The following is a 19,799-nucleotide window of genomic DNA, read 5'->3' as shown; positions in this document are numbered from 1 at the left end:
GGTTGAGGGACAGCTATTGGGGAACTATGGGGGGATCTTGGAGGGTTCGGGTTCACGTTTTTTGGCCTGGTGGGAGATCTGTCAACATGCCCTTGAGCAGAGCATTGACCCTGGATGCTTCTGTGTGTCGCTCTGAATGGGAATCTGTTGGATGACTTGTATGGTGTAGTTGTTGAGCGGCTTCATTGCAAGTATATTGCAAGTTTCGAATATTCAATAATAAAAAATTATAATTAATGCCTGAATATGACCTGTAGAATTGAGAAGTGCTGTTCATTTTCAGTGAGGTTTTTTCAATAACATATAGACTTTCTCTTCTCCTCCAGTATAACGGTATTAACCTGCGTAATGCCACAGAGCAGCAGGCCAGGCTGATCATTGGTCAGCAGTGTGACACCATCACCATTATGGCTCAATACAACCCCCACATGTACCAGCTGGGAAACCCCTCACGATCCAGGTAAACAATGACATTTCTTCCCAGTGGTTAATTTACATAAATATATGGGTAATCAAAGATAATGTCAGTCTTTCATACTTAAAAAGGCATGTAAAAATGACCTCAGACATGCCATGACAAATCTCGTAGTCATATAAAATATACAGGCCTCATTTACCACCATTTAAATAGATGGCACCAATATTTAACCTTTATTTAACTAGGAAAGTCAGTTAAGAAAAAAATCTTATTTACAATGATGGCCTACACCGGCCAAACCCGTCCTGTGGGACTCCCAATCACGGCCGGTTGTGATACAGCCTGGGTCGAACCAGGGTGTCTGTAGTTACACCTCTGAGATGCACTGAGATGCAGTGCCTTAGACCGCTGTGCCACTCGGGAGCCCATACTAAGGTTTTTCTCTCTCTGCGTGTGTAGTTCTGGTCTGGAGCCGGTGAGCAGCCAGTTCACGTCCCAGGGCAGTGGAGCCACCACCCCAGACAACCACTCTACTATAGACACTCTGAGTGAACAAGACGAAGGAACACTCACCCCCTCCTCCAAACAGACCACCCCTACAACTAGTCCTCACAGCTTCATCAGGTAACACACACACACCTCTGACGGGTCCACCTCTGACTGCTCCAGCCTCTCCAACTTCATGTGGATTTGTGTATATTGCAAGGGTTGGGTACCGCAGAAGACACATTTCTGTTTGGTAAGGTATTCGTGTTCTTCCCTCCTCCACTCCAGGGTGTCATCAGAGGGCAGTCGTAAGGTGTGTGAGCCGCGGGTGGTGACGGTGCGCAGGGCCCAGGGTGCAGAGCTGGGGCTGGGGCTGTGTGGAGGGAACCTCCGGGGGGTCTATGTAAAGAGTCTGGAGGAGGACAGCCCTGCTAGGGGACCAGAGGGCCTGCAGCCTGGGGACCTCATACTGGAGGTAGGTTACATACACCACCATGTAGGTGGACACACACACACACACACACATACAAGGTCTATCACAACTTTTTTATTAATTAACATTTTTCACCATACAGCATCCCTGCTAAAGCCCATCGCTGTTTTCCTTGCCTGTCTTTGTTCCTTTATCGATTGCCCCTCTCCTCTCTTTCTCTCATTGTACACTGTGGTGTACCTACACGGCCAATCTCTATACAGAGATACGCAGGCAGCTAACTCGTACTGTCCCATTCCTGTCATGCTCCCACTCTGTCACTTTAATCTCTGTTCTCCAAGCAGGCCTAGAGCCTTGTCATCAGAACAGAACTCTATGTCCATTCTTCTCCTCTCTCATCCTCCTCCTAATCAATAGACAGACACTTCAAACATTCAAGGGGCTTCTGCCCCCTCCTCCTCACTAATCAATAGACAGACATGCAACCAAAAAACCACAGAGGCTGAAGGAGTCGGTGTTTTACTCTCTGGACCAGCCCAGGGCTTTGAAATTAATGTATTGATTGGTCTAGACATTGCCAAAATCTATCACTCATCTCTCTCTCTATTTCCCTTTCTCTCTCTGTATCGCAGTCTTGCTCCTTCCCACCCCCCTCTCCCTCTTCTCTCCTTTTTCTCTCTCCTCCCTCACTTCTCTCTCGCTCTCCTTTCTCCCCCTCCCTCTGTCCTAATTAAAAAATAATAATAATAATTGTGTAATGATGATGTTTACCCAATAAAGGAGTTTGTAAATTCCAATTCTCTATCTCAGTATGGGTCAGTGAATATGAAGAACAAGACGGTGGAGGAGATGTATGTAGAGATGCTGAAGCCGGCCGAGACGGTCACTCTCAGAGTCCAACAACGACCTGACGACTTCAACATGGTCAAAGACACACCGGGGGACGGCTTCTATATCAGGTACACACACACACACACACACACACACACAACCTGTCTCCAAAATGCCTGTTTCATGATGCACCAGTGAAGCCCATGGAGAGGAACTCTCTCTTCATCTAAAGCAATTATGTCCCACATCCAGGAGAATCATCCTTTGTTACACTATAGAGATACTGTCTGTTTATATGTCTGTATGTTTATTTATATATACACTGCTCAAAAAAATAAAGGGAACACTAAAATTAACACATCATAGATCTGAATGAATGAAATATTCTTATTAAATACTTTTTTCTTTACATAGTTGAATGTGCTGACAACAAAATCACACAAATTATCAATGGAAATCAAATGTATCAACCCATGGAGGTCTGGATTTGGAGTCACGCTCAAAATTAAAGTGGAAAACCACACTACAGGCTGATCCAACTTTGATGTAATGTCCTTAAACAAGTCAAAATGAGGCTCAGTAGTGTGTGTGGCCTCCACGTGCCTGTATGACCTCCCTACAACGCCTGGGCATGCTCCTGATGAGGTGGCGGATGGTCTCCTGAGGCATCTCCTCCCAGACCTGGACTAAAGCATCCGCCAACTCCTGGACAGTCTGTGGTGCAACGTGGCGTTGGTGGATGGAGCGAGACATGGTGTCCCAGATGTGCTCAATTGGATTCAGGTCTGGGGAACGGGCGGGCCAGTCCATAGCATCAATGCCTTCCTCTTGCAGGAACTGCTGACACACTCCAGCCACATGAGGTCTAGCATTGTCTTGCATTAGGAGGAACCCAGGGCCAACCGCACCAGCATATGGTCTCACAAGGGGTCTGAGGATCTAATCTCGGTACCTAATGGCAGTCAGGCTACCTCTGGCGAGCACATGGAGGGCTGTGCGGCCCCACAAAGAAATGCCACCCCACACCATGACTGACCCACCGCCAGACCGGTCATGCTGGAGGATGTTGCAGGCAGCAGAACATTCTCCACGGCGTCTCCAGACTCTGTCACGTGCTCAGTGTGAACCTGCTTTCATCTGTGAAGAGCACAGGGCGCCAGTGGCGAACTTGCCAATCTTGGTGTTCTCTGGCAAATGCCAAACGTCCTGCACGGTGTTGGGCTGTAAGCACAACCCCCACCTGTGGACGTCGGGGCCTCATACCACCCTTTATGGAGTCTGTTTCTGACCGTTTGAGCAGACACATGCACATTTGTGGCCTGCTGGAGGTCATTTTGCAGGGCTCTGGCAGTGCTCCTCCTGCTCAAAGGCGGAGGTAGCGGTCCTGCTGCTGGGTTGTTGCCCTCCTACGGCCTCCTCCACGTCTCCTGATCTACTGGCCTGTCTCCTGGTAGCGCCTCCATGCTCTGGACACTACGCTGACAGACACAGCAAACCTTCTTGCCACAGCTCGCATTGATGTGCCATCCTGGATGAGCTGCACTACCTGAGCCACTTGTGTGGGTTGTAGACTCCGTCTCATGCTACCACTAGAGTGAAAGCACCGCCAGCATTCAAAAGTGACCAAAACATCAGCCAGGAAGCATAGGAACTGAGAAGTGGTCTGTGGTCACCACCTGTAGAACCACTCCTTTATTGGGGGTGTCTTGCTAATTGCCTATAATTTCCACCTTTTGTCTATTCCATTTGCACAACAGCATGTGAAATTTATTGTCAATCAGTGTTGCTTCCTAAGTGGACAGTTTGATTTCACAGAAGTGTGATTGACTTGGAGTTACATTGTGTTGTTTAAGTGTTCCCTTTATTTTTTTGAGCAGTGTATATACATACACTACCGTTCAAAAGTTTGGGGTCACTTAGAAATGTCCTTGTTTTTGAAAGAAAAGGACATTCCTCAACTGGCAGCTTCATTAAATAGTACCTGTAAAACACCAGTCTCGACGTCAACAGGGAAGAGGTGACTTCGGGATGCTGGCCTTCTAGGCAGAGTTGCAAAGAAAAAGCCATATCTGTCTGGCCAATAAAAATAAAAGATTAAGATGGGCAAAAGAACACAGACACTGGACAGAGGAACTCTGCCTAGAAGGCCAGCAAATTTTCACAAAGTCTGTTGCCTCAGTGTCTTTAGATATTTTTGTCAGATGTTACTATTGAATACTGAAGTATAATTACAAGCATTTCATAAGTGTCAAAGGCTTTTATTGACAATTACATGAAGTTGATGCAAAGAGTCAATATTTGCAGTGTTGACCCTTCTTTTTCAAGACCTCTGCAATCCGCCCTGGCATGCTGTCAATTAACTTCTGGGCCACATCCTGACTGATGTCAGCCCATTCTTGCATAATCAATGCTTGGAGTTTGAGGATTGACCACAAGTTCTCAATGGGATTAAGGTCTGGGGAGTTTCCTGGCCATGGAGCCAAAATATTGATGTTTTGTTCCCCGAGCCACTTAGTTATCACTTTTGCCTTATGGCAAGGTGCTCCATCATGCTGGAAAAGGCATTGTTTGTCACCAAACTGTTCCTGGATGGTTGGGAGAAGTTGCTCTCGGAGGATGTGTTGGTACCATTCTTTATTCATGGCTGTGTTCTTGGGCAAAATTGTGAGTGAGCCCACTCCCTTGGCTGAGAAGCAACCCCACACATGAATGGTCTCAGGATGCTTTACTGTTAGCATGACACAGGACTGATGGTAGAGCTCACCTTGTCTTCTCCGGACAAGCTTGATTTTTTTGCCCTTTTTGTGCAAAGATCACACAGTAGGCAAAATGTCTCCTCTTCAGGGGCTTTAACTCTACCCATCTCTATATTCAGAGGGAAGGTGCTGGATCTGAGCACAAACTGAGCTTTGGCTTTTTGTTAGGTTCAGACGGACATATGTTTCAGGGGTGTAGTTCTCGTTGAGTGTACGTTCTAAGTTCAGGTTGAAACTCAAAATCAACTGCCCATTTTTCCACAAGGCTTGTCCTTGATTTGGTTAACACCACCTGGTAATTTGTTCCTGAATATACTGCAAATCAGTTTCACAAAACATAGATACTAATAACTATCCGTGGTCTAGAAAATGGTTAAGGTCCCAGTCAAATTGTTTTTGGTGATTCTGTGTTCTGGCAAATGTATCAGTCTGTTCCATGTCACCTTTTTGCCGAACCACACATGGTTCCCAACTCATATCTCCACAGATGGCCAGGTTTGGAGTCAGTTTGTGAAGACCAAGAAAGCAGCGGATTGCTCTGTTCTGAACATTGTTACAATTAGTATCTCACTATAGAGGTCCTGTCTGTCTACGAATGGTTTACCTTCAGACAGAAAAACAGAGGAGACTTGCCCTCTCATTAGCCCCTGGTTAAATTCCCCTGTAAAGAGTTTGCGTGTGTGCACGAGGCAGACCGGGACAGCTCATAGACTACAGGCTGTGGATGAGTAGGTGTGTGTTGGTCAGTGCAGGTGTTCGTTGTTAGAAGTCTGTAAGAAGCTGACTCTGTGTCCCAAATGGCACTATATTCCCTATATAGTGCACCATTTTGAACCAGGGCCCATTGACAAGTAGTGCACTATATAGGGAATAGAGTGCCATTCGGGATGCAACTTGAGTCTCTGCATGGCAGCAGCTGCCTGCCGAAGTCACACAGACTGGGTCAGTATGTCCGCCCCAACCCTGACACGGCCTTCACACACGCAGATAGACACACACACAGCCCCATCCCTGACACAGCCTTCACACAGACACACACACAGCCCCATCCCTGACAGGGCCTTCACAGACACACACACGGCCCCATCCCTGACAGGGCCTTCACACACACAGATAGACACACACACACAGCCCCATCCCTGACAGGGCCTTCACACAGACACACACACAGCCCCATCCCTGACAGGGCCTTCACAGACACACACACGGCCCCATCCCTGACAGGGCCTTCACACACACAGATAGACACACACACTGCCCCATCCCTGACAGGGCCTTCACACACACAGATACATGCACAGACACTGCCCCATCCCTGACAGGGCCTTCACACACACAGATACATGCACACACACTGCCCCATCCCTGACAGGGCCTTCACACACACAGATAGACACACACACTGCCCCATCCCTGACAGGGCCTTCACAGACACAGATAGACACACACACAGCCCCATCCCTGATAGGGACTTCACACACACAGATAGACACACACACTGCCCCATCCCTGACAGGGCCTTCACACACACAGATACATGCACACACACTGCCCCATCCCTGACGGGGCCTTCACACACACAGATAGACACACACACTGCCCCATCCCTGACAGGGCCTTCACAGACACAGATAGACACACACACTGCCTCATCCCTGATAGGGACTTCACACACACAGATACATGCACACACACAGCCCCATCCCTGACAGGGCCTTCACACACACAGATACATGCACACACACTGCCCCATCCCTGACAGGGCCTTCACACACACAGATACATGCACACACACGGCCCCATCCCTGACAGGGCCTTCACACACACAGATACATGCACACACACAGCCCCATCCCTGACAGGGCCTTCACACGCACACAGATAGACACACACACAGATATGCTGAGAAAAAGAGCTATGGGGCTCCAACCTTAGTGGGCTAGACTTTAAAGGGGAATAGGTACGAATGCGCGCTCACATAGGAGCGCACACACACACACACACACACACAGTCACAGTGAACACACACACACACACACACACACTAACCCTCTCTCCATTCCACCCCTCCTCTCGCTCTCCCCCTCTCCGTACTTCCCCCCTCCATCTCTCTAGAGCACTTTATGAGAGGACTGCGGAGGCAGAGCTGGACCTGAGTTTTCAGAAGGATGATATCCTCTATGTGGATGATACTCTACCAAAGGGCAGCTTCGGCAGCTGGATGGTCTGGCAGCTGGATGAGAACGCACAGCGGATCCAGAGAGGACAGATCCCCAGCAAATACATGTAAGACACACACACACACTACTAAGTTATTAGCTGATACCAGTTAGTCTCTCCTCATCATTTGGGTAACTTCCGTGTGTCATGACGAGTCTTGTGTGACTATATTGTATGTGTCTGTGCAGGATGGACCAGGAGTTCTACCGTAGACACAGTATGACAGAGCTGAAGGACGACAAGGACAGTAAGAGTCTGTCTGCTGCCGCCAGGAGATCCTTCTTCAGGAGGAAAAACAAACACAAACGCAGCGGCTCTAAAGACGGCAAGGAACTGGTGGCCCAGGACGCCATTAGCACAGACTCCATACCATTTCTAGAGGGTGAGGACACACACCTTTACATGGACAGAGTATTAGGCTGTCGTGTGTAACGCTACCCCACTGACTGATTTGGTTGTGTGTGTGTAACCATGTATATTGTGTGCGTGTCTCTCCCCCTCAGACTGTGTGAGCCTGGCGTACCAGCGGGTCCAGAAGGTAGTGTGTGTTTCCTCTAGGCCGGTCGTGATCCTCGGCCCTCTCTCAGACCCCGTCAAGGACATGCTGGTTAAAGAGTCCCCCGGGAAGTTCTGCAGATGTGTCCTTGGTGAGTAAAGTACAACAGTACCACAATATAATACTGGTTGAGTAGAGTACAACATATAGTACCACAATATAATACTGGTTGAGTTGAGATCAGCACTGTATTCAGACCCCTTAACTTTTTCCACATTTTGTTACATTACAACTTTATTCTAAAAAGTATTATTGGATATGACGCTATAAGCTTGGCACACCTGTATTTGGGAGTTTCTCCCATTCTTCTCTGTAGATCCTCTCAAGCTCTGTCAGGTTGGATGGGGAGCGTTGCTGTACAGCTATTTTCAGGTCTCTCCAGAGATATTCGATTGGGTTCAAGTCCGGGCTCTGGCTGGGCCACTTAAGGACATTCAGAGACTTGTTCCGAAGCCACTCCTGCGTTGTCTTGGCTGTGTGCTTCGGGTCGTTGTCCTGTTGGAAGGTGACCCTTTGCCCCAGTCTGAGGTCCAGAGCGCTCTTCATCAAGGATCTCTCTGCACTTTGCCTTGATCCTGACTGGTCTCCCAGTCCCTGCCGCTGAAAAACATCCCCACAGCATGATTCTCCCACCACCATGCTTCACCGTAGGGATGGTGCCAGGTTTGCTCCAGACGCAACGTTTGGTATTCAGGCCAAAAAGTTCAATATTGGTTTCATCAGACCAGAGAATCTTGTTTGTCATGGTCTGAGAGTCCTTTAGGTGCCTTTTGGCAAACTCCAAGCGGGCTGTCATGTGCCTTTTTACTGAGGAGTGGCTTCTGTCTGGCTACTCTACCATAAAGGTGTGATTGGAGTGCTGCAGAGATGGGAGAACCTTCCAGAAGGAAAACCATCTCCACAGAGGAACTCTGGAGCTCTGCCAGAGTGACCATCTGGTTCTTGTTCACCTCCCTGACCAAGGCCCTTCTCCCTCGGTTGCTCAGTTTGGACGGGAGGCCAGCTCTAGTCTTGGTGGTTCCTAACTTCTTCCATTTAAGAATGACTGTGTTCTTGGAGACATTCAATGCTGCAGAAATGTTTTGGTATCCTTCCCCAGATCTGTGGCTTGACGCAATCCTGTCTCTGAGCTCTACGGACAATTCCTTCAACAGCATGGCTTGGTGTACATGCTCTGACATGTACTGTGAAGTGTGGGACTTTGTATAGACAGTTGTGTGCCTTCCAAATCATATCTAATCAATTGAATTTACCACAAGTGAACTCCAATCAAGTTGTCGAAACATCTCAAGGATGATCAATGGAAACAGGATGCACCTGAGCCCAATTTCGAGTCTCAATTCAAAGGGTCTGAATACTTATGTAAATAAGGTTTTTCAGTTTTTTTTATTTGTAATAAATTTGCAAACATTTCTAAACCTGTTTTTGCTTTGTCATTATGGGGTGTTGTGTGTAGATTAATGAGGCTGTAACGTAACAAAATGTGGAAAAAGTCAAGGTCTGAATACTTTCCGAATTCACTGTAGTGCCTTACTTTTGACCGCAGCCTTATGTGCCCGGTGGATGGGGTTTTATTGGGGACATATTGTCCTACATGCAGTCCAAAAGAAAAGCATACATAATAATATATTATTATTGCCTGTTGATGATTGCTTGTCATTTTATCAAACAGAATGGGGTTTAGACTTATAGATATACAATCATTGAGTGTGGCCCTTGTAATTTTCTATTTCTTTGGTTAGACTACTGGGTTGTATTCATTAGGATGAACAGTCTCTGACTTTTGTCTGTGTGTTTTCCTCAGAGGTGATGAAGGCATCCCAGCAGGCTATAGAGCGCGGAGTCAAAGACTGCCTCTTCATCGACTACAAACGCAGGAGTGGCCATTTTGACGTGACCACCGTGGCCTCCATCAAGGAGATCACAGAGAAGGTACAATATCAGGGCTGAGCTAGCAATTGTTTCACCTTTTAGATAATAGTGAAAAAGATTATATGAACGGGGGGGACCTGATCCTCGATAAATAATTCTACATTGTCAGATCCTGAATAAAGTTAGATGTGGTCAATTAAAAGCTTATTTAGTGTCACCTCAAAAGCAGTCTTCAGGTTTTTAATTTCTCACAATTTACAACGTTCTGTCTTAATAGACGTCGAGTCTCTTGCATTTGCATCATGTTGGTCCTTTCTGGACGCAGCAGCAGCATCATGTTGGTCCTTTCTGGACGCAGCAGCATCATCATGTTGGTCCTTTCTGGACGCAGCAGCATCATCATGTTGGTCCTTTCTGGACGCAGCAGCATCATCATGTTGGTCCTTTCTGGAAGCAGCAGCAGCATCATCATGTTGGTCCTTTCTGGAAGCAGCAGCAGCATCATCATGTTGGTCCTTTCTGGACGCGGCAGCATCATCATGTTGGTCCTTTCTGGAAGCAGCAGCAGCATCATCATGTTGGTCCTTTCTGGAAGCAGCAGCAGCATCATCATGTTGGTCCTTTCTGGAAGCGGCAGCATCATCATGTTGGTCCTTTCTGGACGCAGCAGCATCATGTTGGTCCTTTCTGGAAGCGGCAGCATCATCATGTTGGTCCTTTCTGGAAGCAGCAGCAGCATCATGTTGGTCCTTTCTGGAAGCAGCAGCAGCATCATCATGTTGGTCCTTTCTGGAAGCAGCAGCAGCATCATCATGTTGGTCCTTTCTGGAAGCAGCAGCAGCATCATCATGTTGGTCCTTTCTGGAAGCAGCAGCAGCATCATCATGTTGGTCCTTTCTGGAAGCGGCAGCAGCATCATGTTGGTCCTTTCTGGAAGCGGCAGCAGCATCATCATGTTGGTCCTTTCTGGAAGCGGCAGCAGCATCATCATGTTGGTCCTTTCTGGAAGCGGCAGCAGCATCATCATGTTGGTCCTTTCTGGAAGCAGCAGCAGCATCATCATGTTGGTCCTTTCTGGAAGCGGCAGCAGCATCATCATGTTGGTCCTTTCTGGAAGCGGCAGCAGCATCATCATGTTGGTCCTTTCTGGAAGCGGCAGCAGCATCATGTTGGTCCTTTCTGGAAGCGGCAGCAGCATCATCATGTTGGTCCTTTCTGGAAGCGGCAGCAGCATCATCATGTTGGTCCTTTCTGGAAGCAGCAGCAGCATCATCATGTTGGTCCTTTCTGGAAGCGGCAGCAGCATCATCATGTTGGTCCTTTCTGGAAGCGGCAGCAGCATCATCATGTTGGTCCTTTCTGGAAGCGGCAGCAGCATCATGTTGGTCCTTTCTGGAAGCGGCAGCAGCATCATGTTGGTCCTTTCTGGAAGCGGCAGCAGCATCATGTTGGTCCTTTCTGGAAGCGGCAGCAGCATCATGTTGGTCCTTTCTGGAAGCGGCAGCAGCATCATGTTGGTCCTTTCTGGAAGCGGCAGCAGCATCATGTTGGTCCTTTCTGGAAGCGGCAGCAGCATCATGTTGGTCCTTTCTGGAAGCGGCAGCAGCATCATGTTGGTCCTTTCTGGAAGCGGCAGCAGCATCATCATGTTGGTCCTTTCTGGAAGCGGCAGCAGCATCATCATGTTGGTCCTTTCTGGAAGCGGCAGCAGCATCATGTTGGTCCTTTCTGGAAGCGGCAGCAGCATCATGTTGGTCCTTTCTGGAAGCGGCAGCAGCATCATCATGTTGGTCCTTTCTGGAAGCGGCAGCAGCATCATCATGTTGGTCCTTTCTGGAAGCGGCAGCAGCATCATCATGTTGGTCCTTTCTGGAAGCGGCAGCAGCATCATCATGTTGGTCCTTTCTGGAAGCGGCAGCAGCATCATCATGTTGGTCCTTTCTGGAAGCAGCAGCAGCATCATCATGTTGGTCCTTTCTGGAAGCAGCAGCAGCATCATCATGTTGGTCCTTTCTGGACGCGGCAGCATCATGTTGGTCCTTTCTGGAAGCGGCAGCATCATCATGTTGGTCCTTTCTGGAAGCAGCAGCAGCATCATCATGTTGGTCCTTTCTGGAAGCAGCAGCAGCATCATCATGTTGGTCCTTTCTGGAAGCAGCAGCAGCATCATGTTGGTCCTTTCTGGAAGCAGCAGCAGCATCATGTTGGTCCTTTCTGGAAGCAGCAGCAGCATCATCATGTTGGTCCTTTCTGGAAGCAGCAGCAGCATCATCATGTTGGTCCTTTCTGGAAGCGGCAGCAGCATCATCATGTTGGTCCTTTCTGGAAGCGGCAGCAGCATCATGTTGGTCCTTTCTGGAAGCGGCAGCAGCATCATGTTGGTCCTTTCTGGAAGCGGCAGCAGCATCATGTTGGTCCTTTCTGGAAGCGGCAGCAGCATCATGTTGGTCCTTTCTGGAAGCGGCAGCAGCATCATCATGTTGGTCCTTTCTGGAAGCGGCAGCAGCATCATCATGTTGGTCCTTTCTGGAAGCGGCAGCAGCATCATCATGTTGGTCCTTTCTGGAAGCGGCAGCAGCATCATCATGTTGGTCCTTTCTGGAAGCGGCAGCAGCATCATCATGTTGGTCCTTTCTGGAAGCGGCAGCAGCATCATCATGTTGGTCCTTTCTGGAAGCGGCAGCAGCATCATCATGTTGGTCCTTTCTGGAAGCGGCAGCAGCATCATCATGTTGGTCCTTTCTGGAAGCAGCAGCAGCATCATGTTGCTTGTCATCCCAGTTGTTGTACCTAGAACAAACAGGGCTGAACTGAGATGTCCTCTTCTGCCCCTCTTAGGACTGTCACTGTCTGCTAGACATCGCCCCCCACGCCATTGAGAGGCTGCACAGCGTTCACATCTACCCTATCGTCATCTTCATCCGCTACAAAAACGCCAAGCAGATCAAGTAAGTAGCCAGCCACACCCATCCTCTTCACTGATTTTCAGTGTTCTAATCATTCTAGATCTTTTAAATGTTATGTTCCATTTGACCAGTTCCCAGGTCTGAGATGAAATAATTCCATGGAGACGCATCTTTAGTGTGTTTTGTCCATTTGTACTTGGTGGTTGAGTTCACAGAACGCTTTTGTGTGTGTGTGTGTGTCTCTGTCTGGGTGTGTGTGTGTGCGATGGTCCCCCAGGTGAGTAACTAATTGGAGAAATGAATGGGATGTAATGGGATCCAGCAGGAACAGTATAATAAGAGCGGTATAACGCTAGCACAGTCAAATCCCCAGGCTCCTTTTCTTCTTGAATACTACCACACGCACACTGACAAATCCCCTGGCTGTATCCCAATGTTATTTGATAACTTCTTCTCCTCCTTGACCAGTCAGTAATGAAAAGGTTGGATAGATTTCCTCTCTACCATGAGATTCCCCCGGCAGACACATTGCCGTGCTGAATAGCTCTCTGTCTGACCTGTGTGTGGACATGAGTGTTTGAATGAGGTGTGTGTGTCAGTTTACATTAGGAAGATTTGACTCCAGACAAAGTGGCTGGGAAGATTTGAATTTACCGGACATTTGAGAAATTTACCGGCCATCCGTATGCATTCAGATCCGACCTGGCGCAGCCTTAAAAACAGCCGACAAAAACACTATTCCTTGTGTTTCGATTTGTAGCACATGCAAAACATTATAGCCTAATATTTTATTGGTCTTTACTTTCCTAAAACAGTAATTGTCCACCTCATGGTTCAACTGTCAGCAATTTGAGCACTAGTTGCATCAGAGCATTTCATGCATAGATCAATAGGCTTAGGCATCCACTGTATGATATTGTATTTGTGTGTGTGTATATACAGTTGAAGTTGGAAGTTTACATACACTTAGGTTGGAGTCATTTAAAACTTGTTTTTCAACCACTCCACATTTGTTTTTAACAAACTATAGTTTTGGCAAGTCGGTTAGAACATCTACTTTATGCATAACACAAGTAATTTTTCCAACAACTGTTTACAGACAGATTATTTCACTTATAATTCACTGTATCACAATTCCAGTGGGTCAGAAGTTTACATACAGTAAGTTAACTGTGCCTTTAAACAGCTTGGAAAATTCCACAAAAATTATGTCATGGCTTTAGTAGCTTCTGATAGGCTAATTTACATCATTTGAGTCAATTGGAGGTGTACCTGTGGATGTATTTCAAGGCCTACCTTCAAACTCAGTACATATTTGCTTGACATCATGGGAAAATCAAAAGAAATCAGCCAAGACCTCAGAAAAACAATTGTAGACCCCCACAAGTCTGTTTCATCCTTGGGAGCAATTTCCAAACGCCTGAAGGTACCATGTTCATCTGTACAAACAATAGTACGCAAATATAAACACTATGGGACCACGCAGCCATCATACCGCTCAGGAAGGAGACGAGTTCTGTCTCCTAGAGATGAACATACTTTGGTGCGAAAAGTGCAAATCAATCCCAGAACAACAGCAAAGGACCTTATGAAGATGCTGGAGGAAACGGGTACAAAATATCTATATCCACAGTAAAACGAGTCCTATATCGACATAACCTGAAAGGCCACTGCTCCAAAACCACCATAAAAAAGCCAGACTACGGTTTGCAACTGCACATGGGGACGAAGATCGTACTTTTTGGAGAAATGTCCTCATCTGATGAAACAAAAATAGAACTGTTTGGCCATAATGACCATCGTTATGTTTGGAGGAAAAAGGGTGAGGCTTGCAAGCTGAAGAACACCATCCCAACCGTGAAGCACGGGGGTGGCAGCATCATGTTGTGGGGGTGCTTTGCTGCAGGAGGGACTGGTGCACTTCACAAAATAGATTGCATCATGAGGGGGAAATTATGTGGATATATTGAAGCAACATCTCAAGACATCAGTCAAAGTTAAAGCTTGGTCACAAATGGGTCTTCCAAATGGACAATGACCCCAAGCATACTTCCAAAGTTGTGGAAAAATGGCTTAGGACAACAAAGTCAAGTTATTGGAGTGGCCATCACAAAGCCCTGACCTCAATCCCATAGAACATTGTAGCCACACCACACAACTTTTACAAAAGTTTCTCAACTTAATTAGGGTAATTCAAAAGTAAGTCAAGCCATTGTTTATAGGGAAAATAAGAGCAGGCTATTATGTTGCGGCATACACAGCATTACAGTTGGAACTTAATTTGGCCAAAGAAAATGGCTGAACAGAATTAAACAGAACACTTGCGAACTGGTTTAAACCTTCACAATACACTTTGTCCTCTAACTTGTGTTTTACTTCAATGAAAAAGGCCTCAATCTTCACAATCAACAGTAGCCTATTCAGAGTTTAGGCTATGATAGACTCTCCTGGACAATTTGGCCCGCTACAATTTGTTGGCTTTTCATCAATTTCCGGCTAACGGAAACCCTGGTGTGTGTGTGTTTTGCTGGAGTGTTAACTCGGAGTGTTGCCCCCCCCCACACACACACCCTTGCCTAATCCCAAACAGCTGGAGATGCTCTTCCACTTTTTTCCCCTCCAAACCTTTTATGTAATGTCATTTGGTGTAGCCACATCTTCTGTGTGTGGTTATATCACTGGGTCCTACTGTTAGCAAGCAGCTAGCCTGTGTTAGCCAGAATGTGTTGTCATACTCTAAACCAAGGATCTCCAACCCTGTTCCTGGAGAGCTACTGTCCTGTAGGTTTTCACTCCAACCCTAATCTATCACACCTGATTCTAAAAATTAGCTGGTTAATATGCTGAATCAGGTTAGTTACAACTGGGGTGGTAGTGAAAAACTACAGGAGAGGGTAGCTCTCCAGAAACAGGGTTGGAGTGTGTAAACATACGGTAGAGGGTAGCTTTCCAGGAACAGGGTTGGAGTGTAAACCTACAGGAGGGTGGCTCTCCAGGAACAGGGTTGGAGTGTGAACCTACAGGAGAGGGTGTGTGAACCTACAGGAGAGGGTAACACTCTAGGAACAGGGTTGGAGTGTGAACCTACAGGAGAGGGTAACACTCTAGGAACAGGGTTGGAGTGTAAACCTACAGGAGAGGGTAACACTCTAGGAACAGGGTTGGAGTGTGAACCTACAGGAGAGGGTAACACTCCAGGAACAGGGTTGGAGTGTGAACCTACAGGAGAGGGTAACACTCCAGGAACAGGGTTGGAGTGTAAACCTACAGGAGAGGGTAACACTCTAGGAACAGGGTTGGAGTGTAAACCTACAGGAGAGGGTAACACTCTAGGAACAGGGTTGGAGTGTGAACCTACAGGAGAGGGTAACACTCCAGGAACAGGGTTGGAGTGTAAACCTACAGGAGAGGGTAACACTCTAGGAACAGGGTTGGAGTGTGAACCTACAGGAGAGGGTAACACTCTAGGAACAGGGTTGGAGTGTAAACCTACAGGAGAGGGTAACACTCCAGGAACAGGGTTGGAGTGTGAACCTACAGGAGAGGGTAACACTCTAGGAACAGGGTTGGAGTGTGAACCTACAGGAGAGGGTAACACTCTAGGAACAGGGTTAGAGTGTGAACCTACAGGAGAGGGTAACACTCTAGGAACAGGGTTGGAGTGTAAACCTACAGGAGAGGGTAACACTCTAGGAACAGGGTTGGAGTGTGAACCTACAGGAGAGGGTAACACTCTAGGAACAGGGTTAGAGTGTAAACCTACAGGAGAGGGTAGCACTCCAGGAACAGGGTTGGAGTGTAAACCTACAGGAGAGGGTAACACTCTAGGAACAGGGTTGGAGTGTAAACCTACAGGAGAGGGTAACACTCCAGGAACAGGGTTGGAGTGTAAACCTACAGGAGAGGGTAACACTCTAGGAACAGGGTTGGAGTGTAAACCTACAGGAGAGGGTAACACTCCGGGTTGGAGTGTAAACCTACAGGAGAGGGTAACACTCCAGGAACAGGGTTAGAGTGTAAACCTACAGGAGAGGGTAACACTCCAGGAACAGGGTTGGAGTGTAAACCTACAGGAGAGGGTAACACTCTAGGAACAGGGTTGGAGTGTAAACCTACAGGAGAGGGTAACACTCTAGGAACAGGGTTGGAGTGTGAACCTACAGGAGAGGGTAACACTCTAGGAACAGGGTTGGAGTGTGAACCTACAGGAGAGGGTAACACTCCAGGAACAGGGTTAGAGTGTAAACCTACAGGAGAGGGTAGCACTCCAGGAACAGGGTTGGAGTGTAAACCTACAGGAGAGGGTAACACTCTAGGAACAGGGTTGGAGTGTGAACCTACAGGAGAGGGTAACACTCTAGGAACAGGGTTGGAGTGTAAACCTACAGGAGAGGGTAACACTCCAGGAACAGGGTTGGAGTGTAAACCTACAGGAGAGGGTAACACTAGGAACAGGGTTGGAGTGTAAACCTACAGGAGAGGGTAACACTCCAGGAACAGGGTTGGAGTGTAAACCTACAGGAGAGGGTAACACTCTAGGAACAGGGTTGGAGTGTGAACCTACAGGAGAGGGTAACACTCTAGGAACAGGGTTGGAGAGCCCTGCTATAATTTGATGTATTTTTTTCTTCCAACTTATGAGAGAAGATGATTCAGTGTTAGTAGAGGATTCATTCTTCAATTGCGGTGGCATTTGCATCTATTTTGCCACCATTTTAAAACACTTTAAAATGGCGTAGTTTCCTCTACTACATATTTTTATGCATTGTTTAAAGTTCTTAGGGCACCAAATTGGTTTGTCCCAGGACTGATGAGTAGAGTTGTAGTGACATGGGGATTTAGATGTATCTATTATTTAGAATTCTACAATGTAAACAAAAGTATTTCATATATTTTACTCAGACAAACCTCTTTTCCCAGAAGTTGGCCAACTTAGGCCCTAAAAATTGTCAAAGACTCCAGCCACCCTAGTCAAAGACTGTTCTCTATGCTACCACATGGCAAGCGGTACCAGAGCGCCAAGTCTAGGTCCAAGAGGCTTCTAAACAGCTTCCACCACCAAGCCATAAGAGTCCTGAGCAGCTAATCAAATGGCCACCCAGACTATTTGCATTGACCCCCCCCCCCTTCTACACTGCTGCTACTCTGTTTATTATCCATGCATAGTCACTTTACCTCTACATATTACCTAAATTACCTTGACTAACCGTTGCCCCCGCACATTGACTCTGTACCGGTACCCCTTGTATATATCCTCGCTACTGTTATTTTATTGTTGCTCCTTAATTATTTATTTTTAATAAAACATTTTTTTTATTATTATTCCGTTCATTTTAGTAAATACTTTAACTTATTTTTCTTAACTGCATTGTTGGTTAAGCGCTTGTAAGTAAGTATTTCACTGTAAAGGTCTACACCTGTTGTTTTCGGCGAGTGTGACAAATACAATTCGATTTCTACTGTGTGATGACACGAACAAATTAATGATTTAGGTCCACTCAAGTATTAAGACTAAACAGGATGTGCTTTTAGGCCTACAGCTCAATGGTGGTTATACAAGGCTGCTATACTAACCCTACTAATGATATTGATAATTACTTATTATAATGATGGTAACAATAAGGAGATCAAGAAAAAGGAGAGTTATAGACAATATGATGAATTTCTGACAATTTCATTTTAAAGTGTAAACAACACAATAAATGATAAATAGAAGAGATGCAGTTCTAACAAAAAGTATATAGTCTTTATTACAGCAAAGATTAAAAACAGCTGAATTTGTGAAATTGTTTTTCCAACATGTGTGGTTGCCTGAGGCGTGGTGATCACGAAATCAGTAGGCTGTTAAACAATCACAGGCAACAGAAGCAGGATCTGTCTTATTTTTATAGATATCTGTGGATGATTGATAAAGCCTGGCACAAATGACTGCCTCGCCTGGTTCACCAACTACTTCTCTGATAGAGTTCAGTGTGTCAAATCGGAGGGCCTGTTGTTCGGACCTCTGGCAGTCTCTATGGGGGTGCAACAGGGTTCAATTCTCGGGCCGACTCTCTTCTCTGTATACATCAGTTATGTCGCTCTTGCTGCTGGTGATTCTCTGATCCACCTTTTACGCGGAAGACACCGTTCTGTATACCTCTGGCCCTTCTTTGGACACTGTGTTAACTAACCTCCAGGTGAGCTTCAATGCCATACAACTCTCCTTCCGTGGCCTCCAACTGCTCTTAAATGCAAAACTAAATGTAAAACTAAATGCATGCTCTTCAACCGATCGCTGCCCGCACCTGCCTGCCCGTCTAGCATCACTACTCTGGACGGTTCTGACTTAGAATATGTGGACAACTACAAATACCTAGGTGTCTGGTTAGACTGTAAACTCTCCTTCCAGACTCACATTAAGCATCTCCAATCCAAAATTAAATCTAGAATCGGCATCCAATTTCGCAACAAAGCATCCTTCACTCATGCTGCCAAACATACCCTCGTAAAACTGACTATCCTACCGATCCTTGACTTTGGCGATGTCATTTACAAAATAGCCTCCAACACTCTACTGAGCAAATTGGATGCAGTCTATCACAGTGCCATCCGTTTTGTCACCAAAGCCCCATATACCACCCACCACTGTGACCTGTATGCTCTCGTTGGCTGGCCCTCGCTTCATATTCGTCGCCAAACCCACTGGCTCCAGGTCATCTATAAGTATTTGCTAGGTAAAGCCCCGCCTTATCTCAGCTCACTGGTTACCATAGCAGCACCCACCCGTAGCATGCGCTCCAGCAGGAATATTTCACTGGTCATCCCCACAGCCAATTCCTCCTTTGGCCGCCTTTCCTTCCAGTTCTCTGCTGCCAATGACTGGAACGAATTGCAAAAATCACTGAAGCTGGAGACTCATATCTCTCTCACTAGCATCAGTTGTCAGAGCAGCTTACAAATCATTGCACCTGTACATAGCCCATCTGTAAATAGCTCATACAACTACCTCGTCCCCATATTGATTTAGTTTTTTTTGCTTTTTTACACCCCAGTATCTCTACTTGCACATTCATCTTCTGCACATCTATCACTCCAGTGTTTAATTGCTAAATTGTAATTATTTTGCCACTATGGCCTATTTATTGCCTTACCTCCCTAATCTTACCTAATTTGCACACACTGTATATAGACTTTTCTGTTATTGACTGTACGTTTGTTTATTCCATGTGTAACTCTTTGTTGTTGTTTGTGTCGCACTGCTTTGCTTTATCTTGGCCAGGTTGCAGTTATAAATGAGAACTTGTTCTCAACTGGCCTACCTGGTTAAATAAAGGTTAAA

The 19,799-nt window shown here is 46.6% G+C and overlaps 1 protein-coding gene across 5 annotated transcripts in view; it reads left to right on the top strand.

The window, feature by feature from the left end:
• The window catches only part of LOC139562673 (disks large homolog 5-like), a 105,391-nt gene that overhangs the window by 81,818 nt on the left and 3,774 nt on the right, over positions 1-19,799 (top strand). For all 5 annotated transcript variants that reach the window (XM_071380563.1, XM_071380561.1, XM_071380562.1 and 2 more), the window contains 9 exons: positions 327-460; positions 878-1,042; positions 1,193-1,379; positions 2,148-2,296; positions 7,040-7,210; positions 7,333-7,526; positions 7,648-7,791; positions 9,505-9,632; positions 12,411-12,520. In XM_071380563.1, coding sequence (XP_071236664.1) covers positions 327-460; positions 878-1,042; positions 1,193-1,379; positions 2,148-2,296; positions 7,040-7,210; positions 7,333-7,526; positions 7,648-7,791; positions 9,505-9,632; positions 12,411-12,520 — 1,382 coding nt within the window. The remainder of the gene's footprint in view (positions 1-326; positions 461-877; positions 1,043-1,192; positions 1,380-2,147; positions 2,297-7,039; positions 7,211-7,332; positions 7,527-7,647; positions 7,792-9,504; positions 9,633-12,410; positions 12,521-19,799) is intronic.

Source organism: Salvelinus alpinus, chromosome 32 (genome assembly GCF_045679555.1).
Source record: "Salvelinus alpinus chromosome 32, SLU_Salpinus.1, whole genome shotgun sequence".
Lineage (NCBI taxonomy): Eukaryota > Metazoa > Chordata > Actinopteri > Salmoniformes > Salmonidae > Salvelinus > Salvelinus alpinus.
This window is presented reverse-complemented; position numbering and strand designations above follow the sequence as displayed.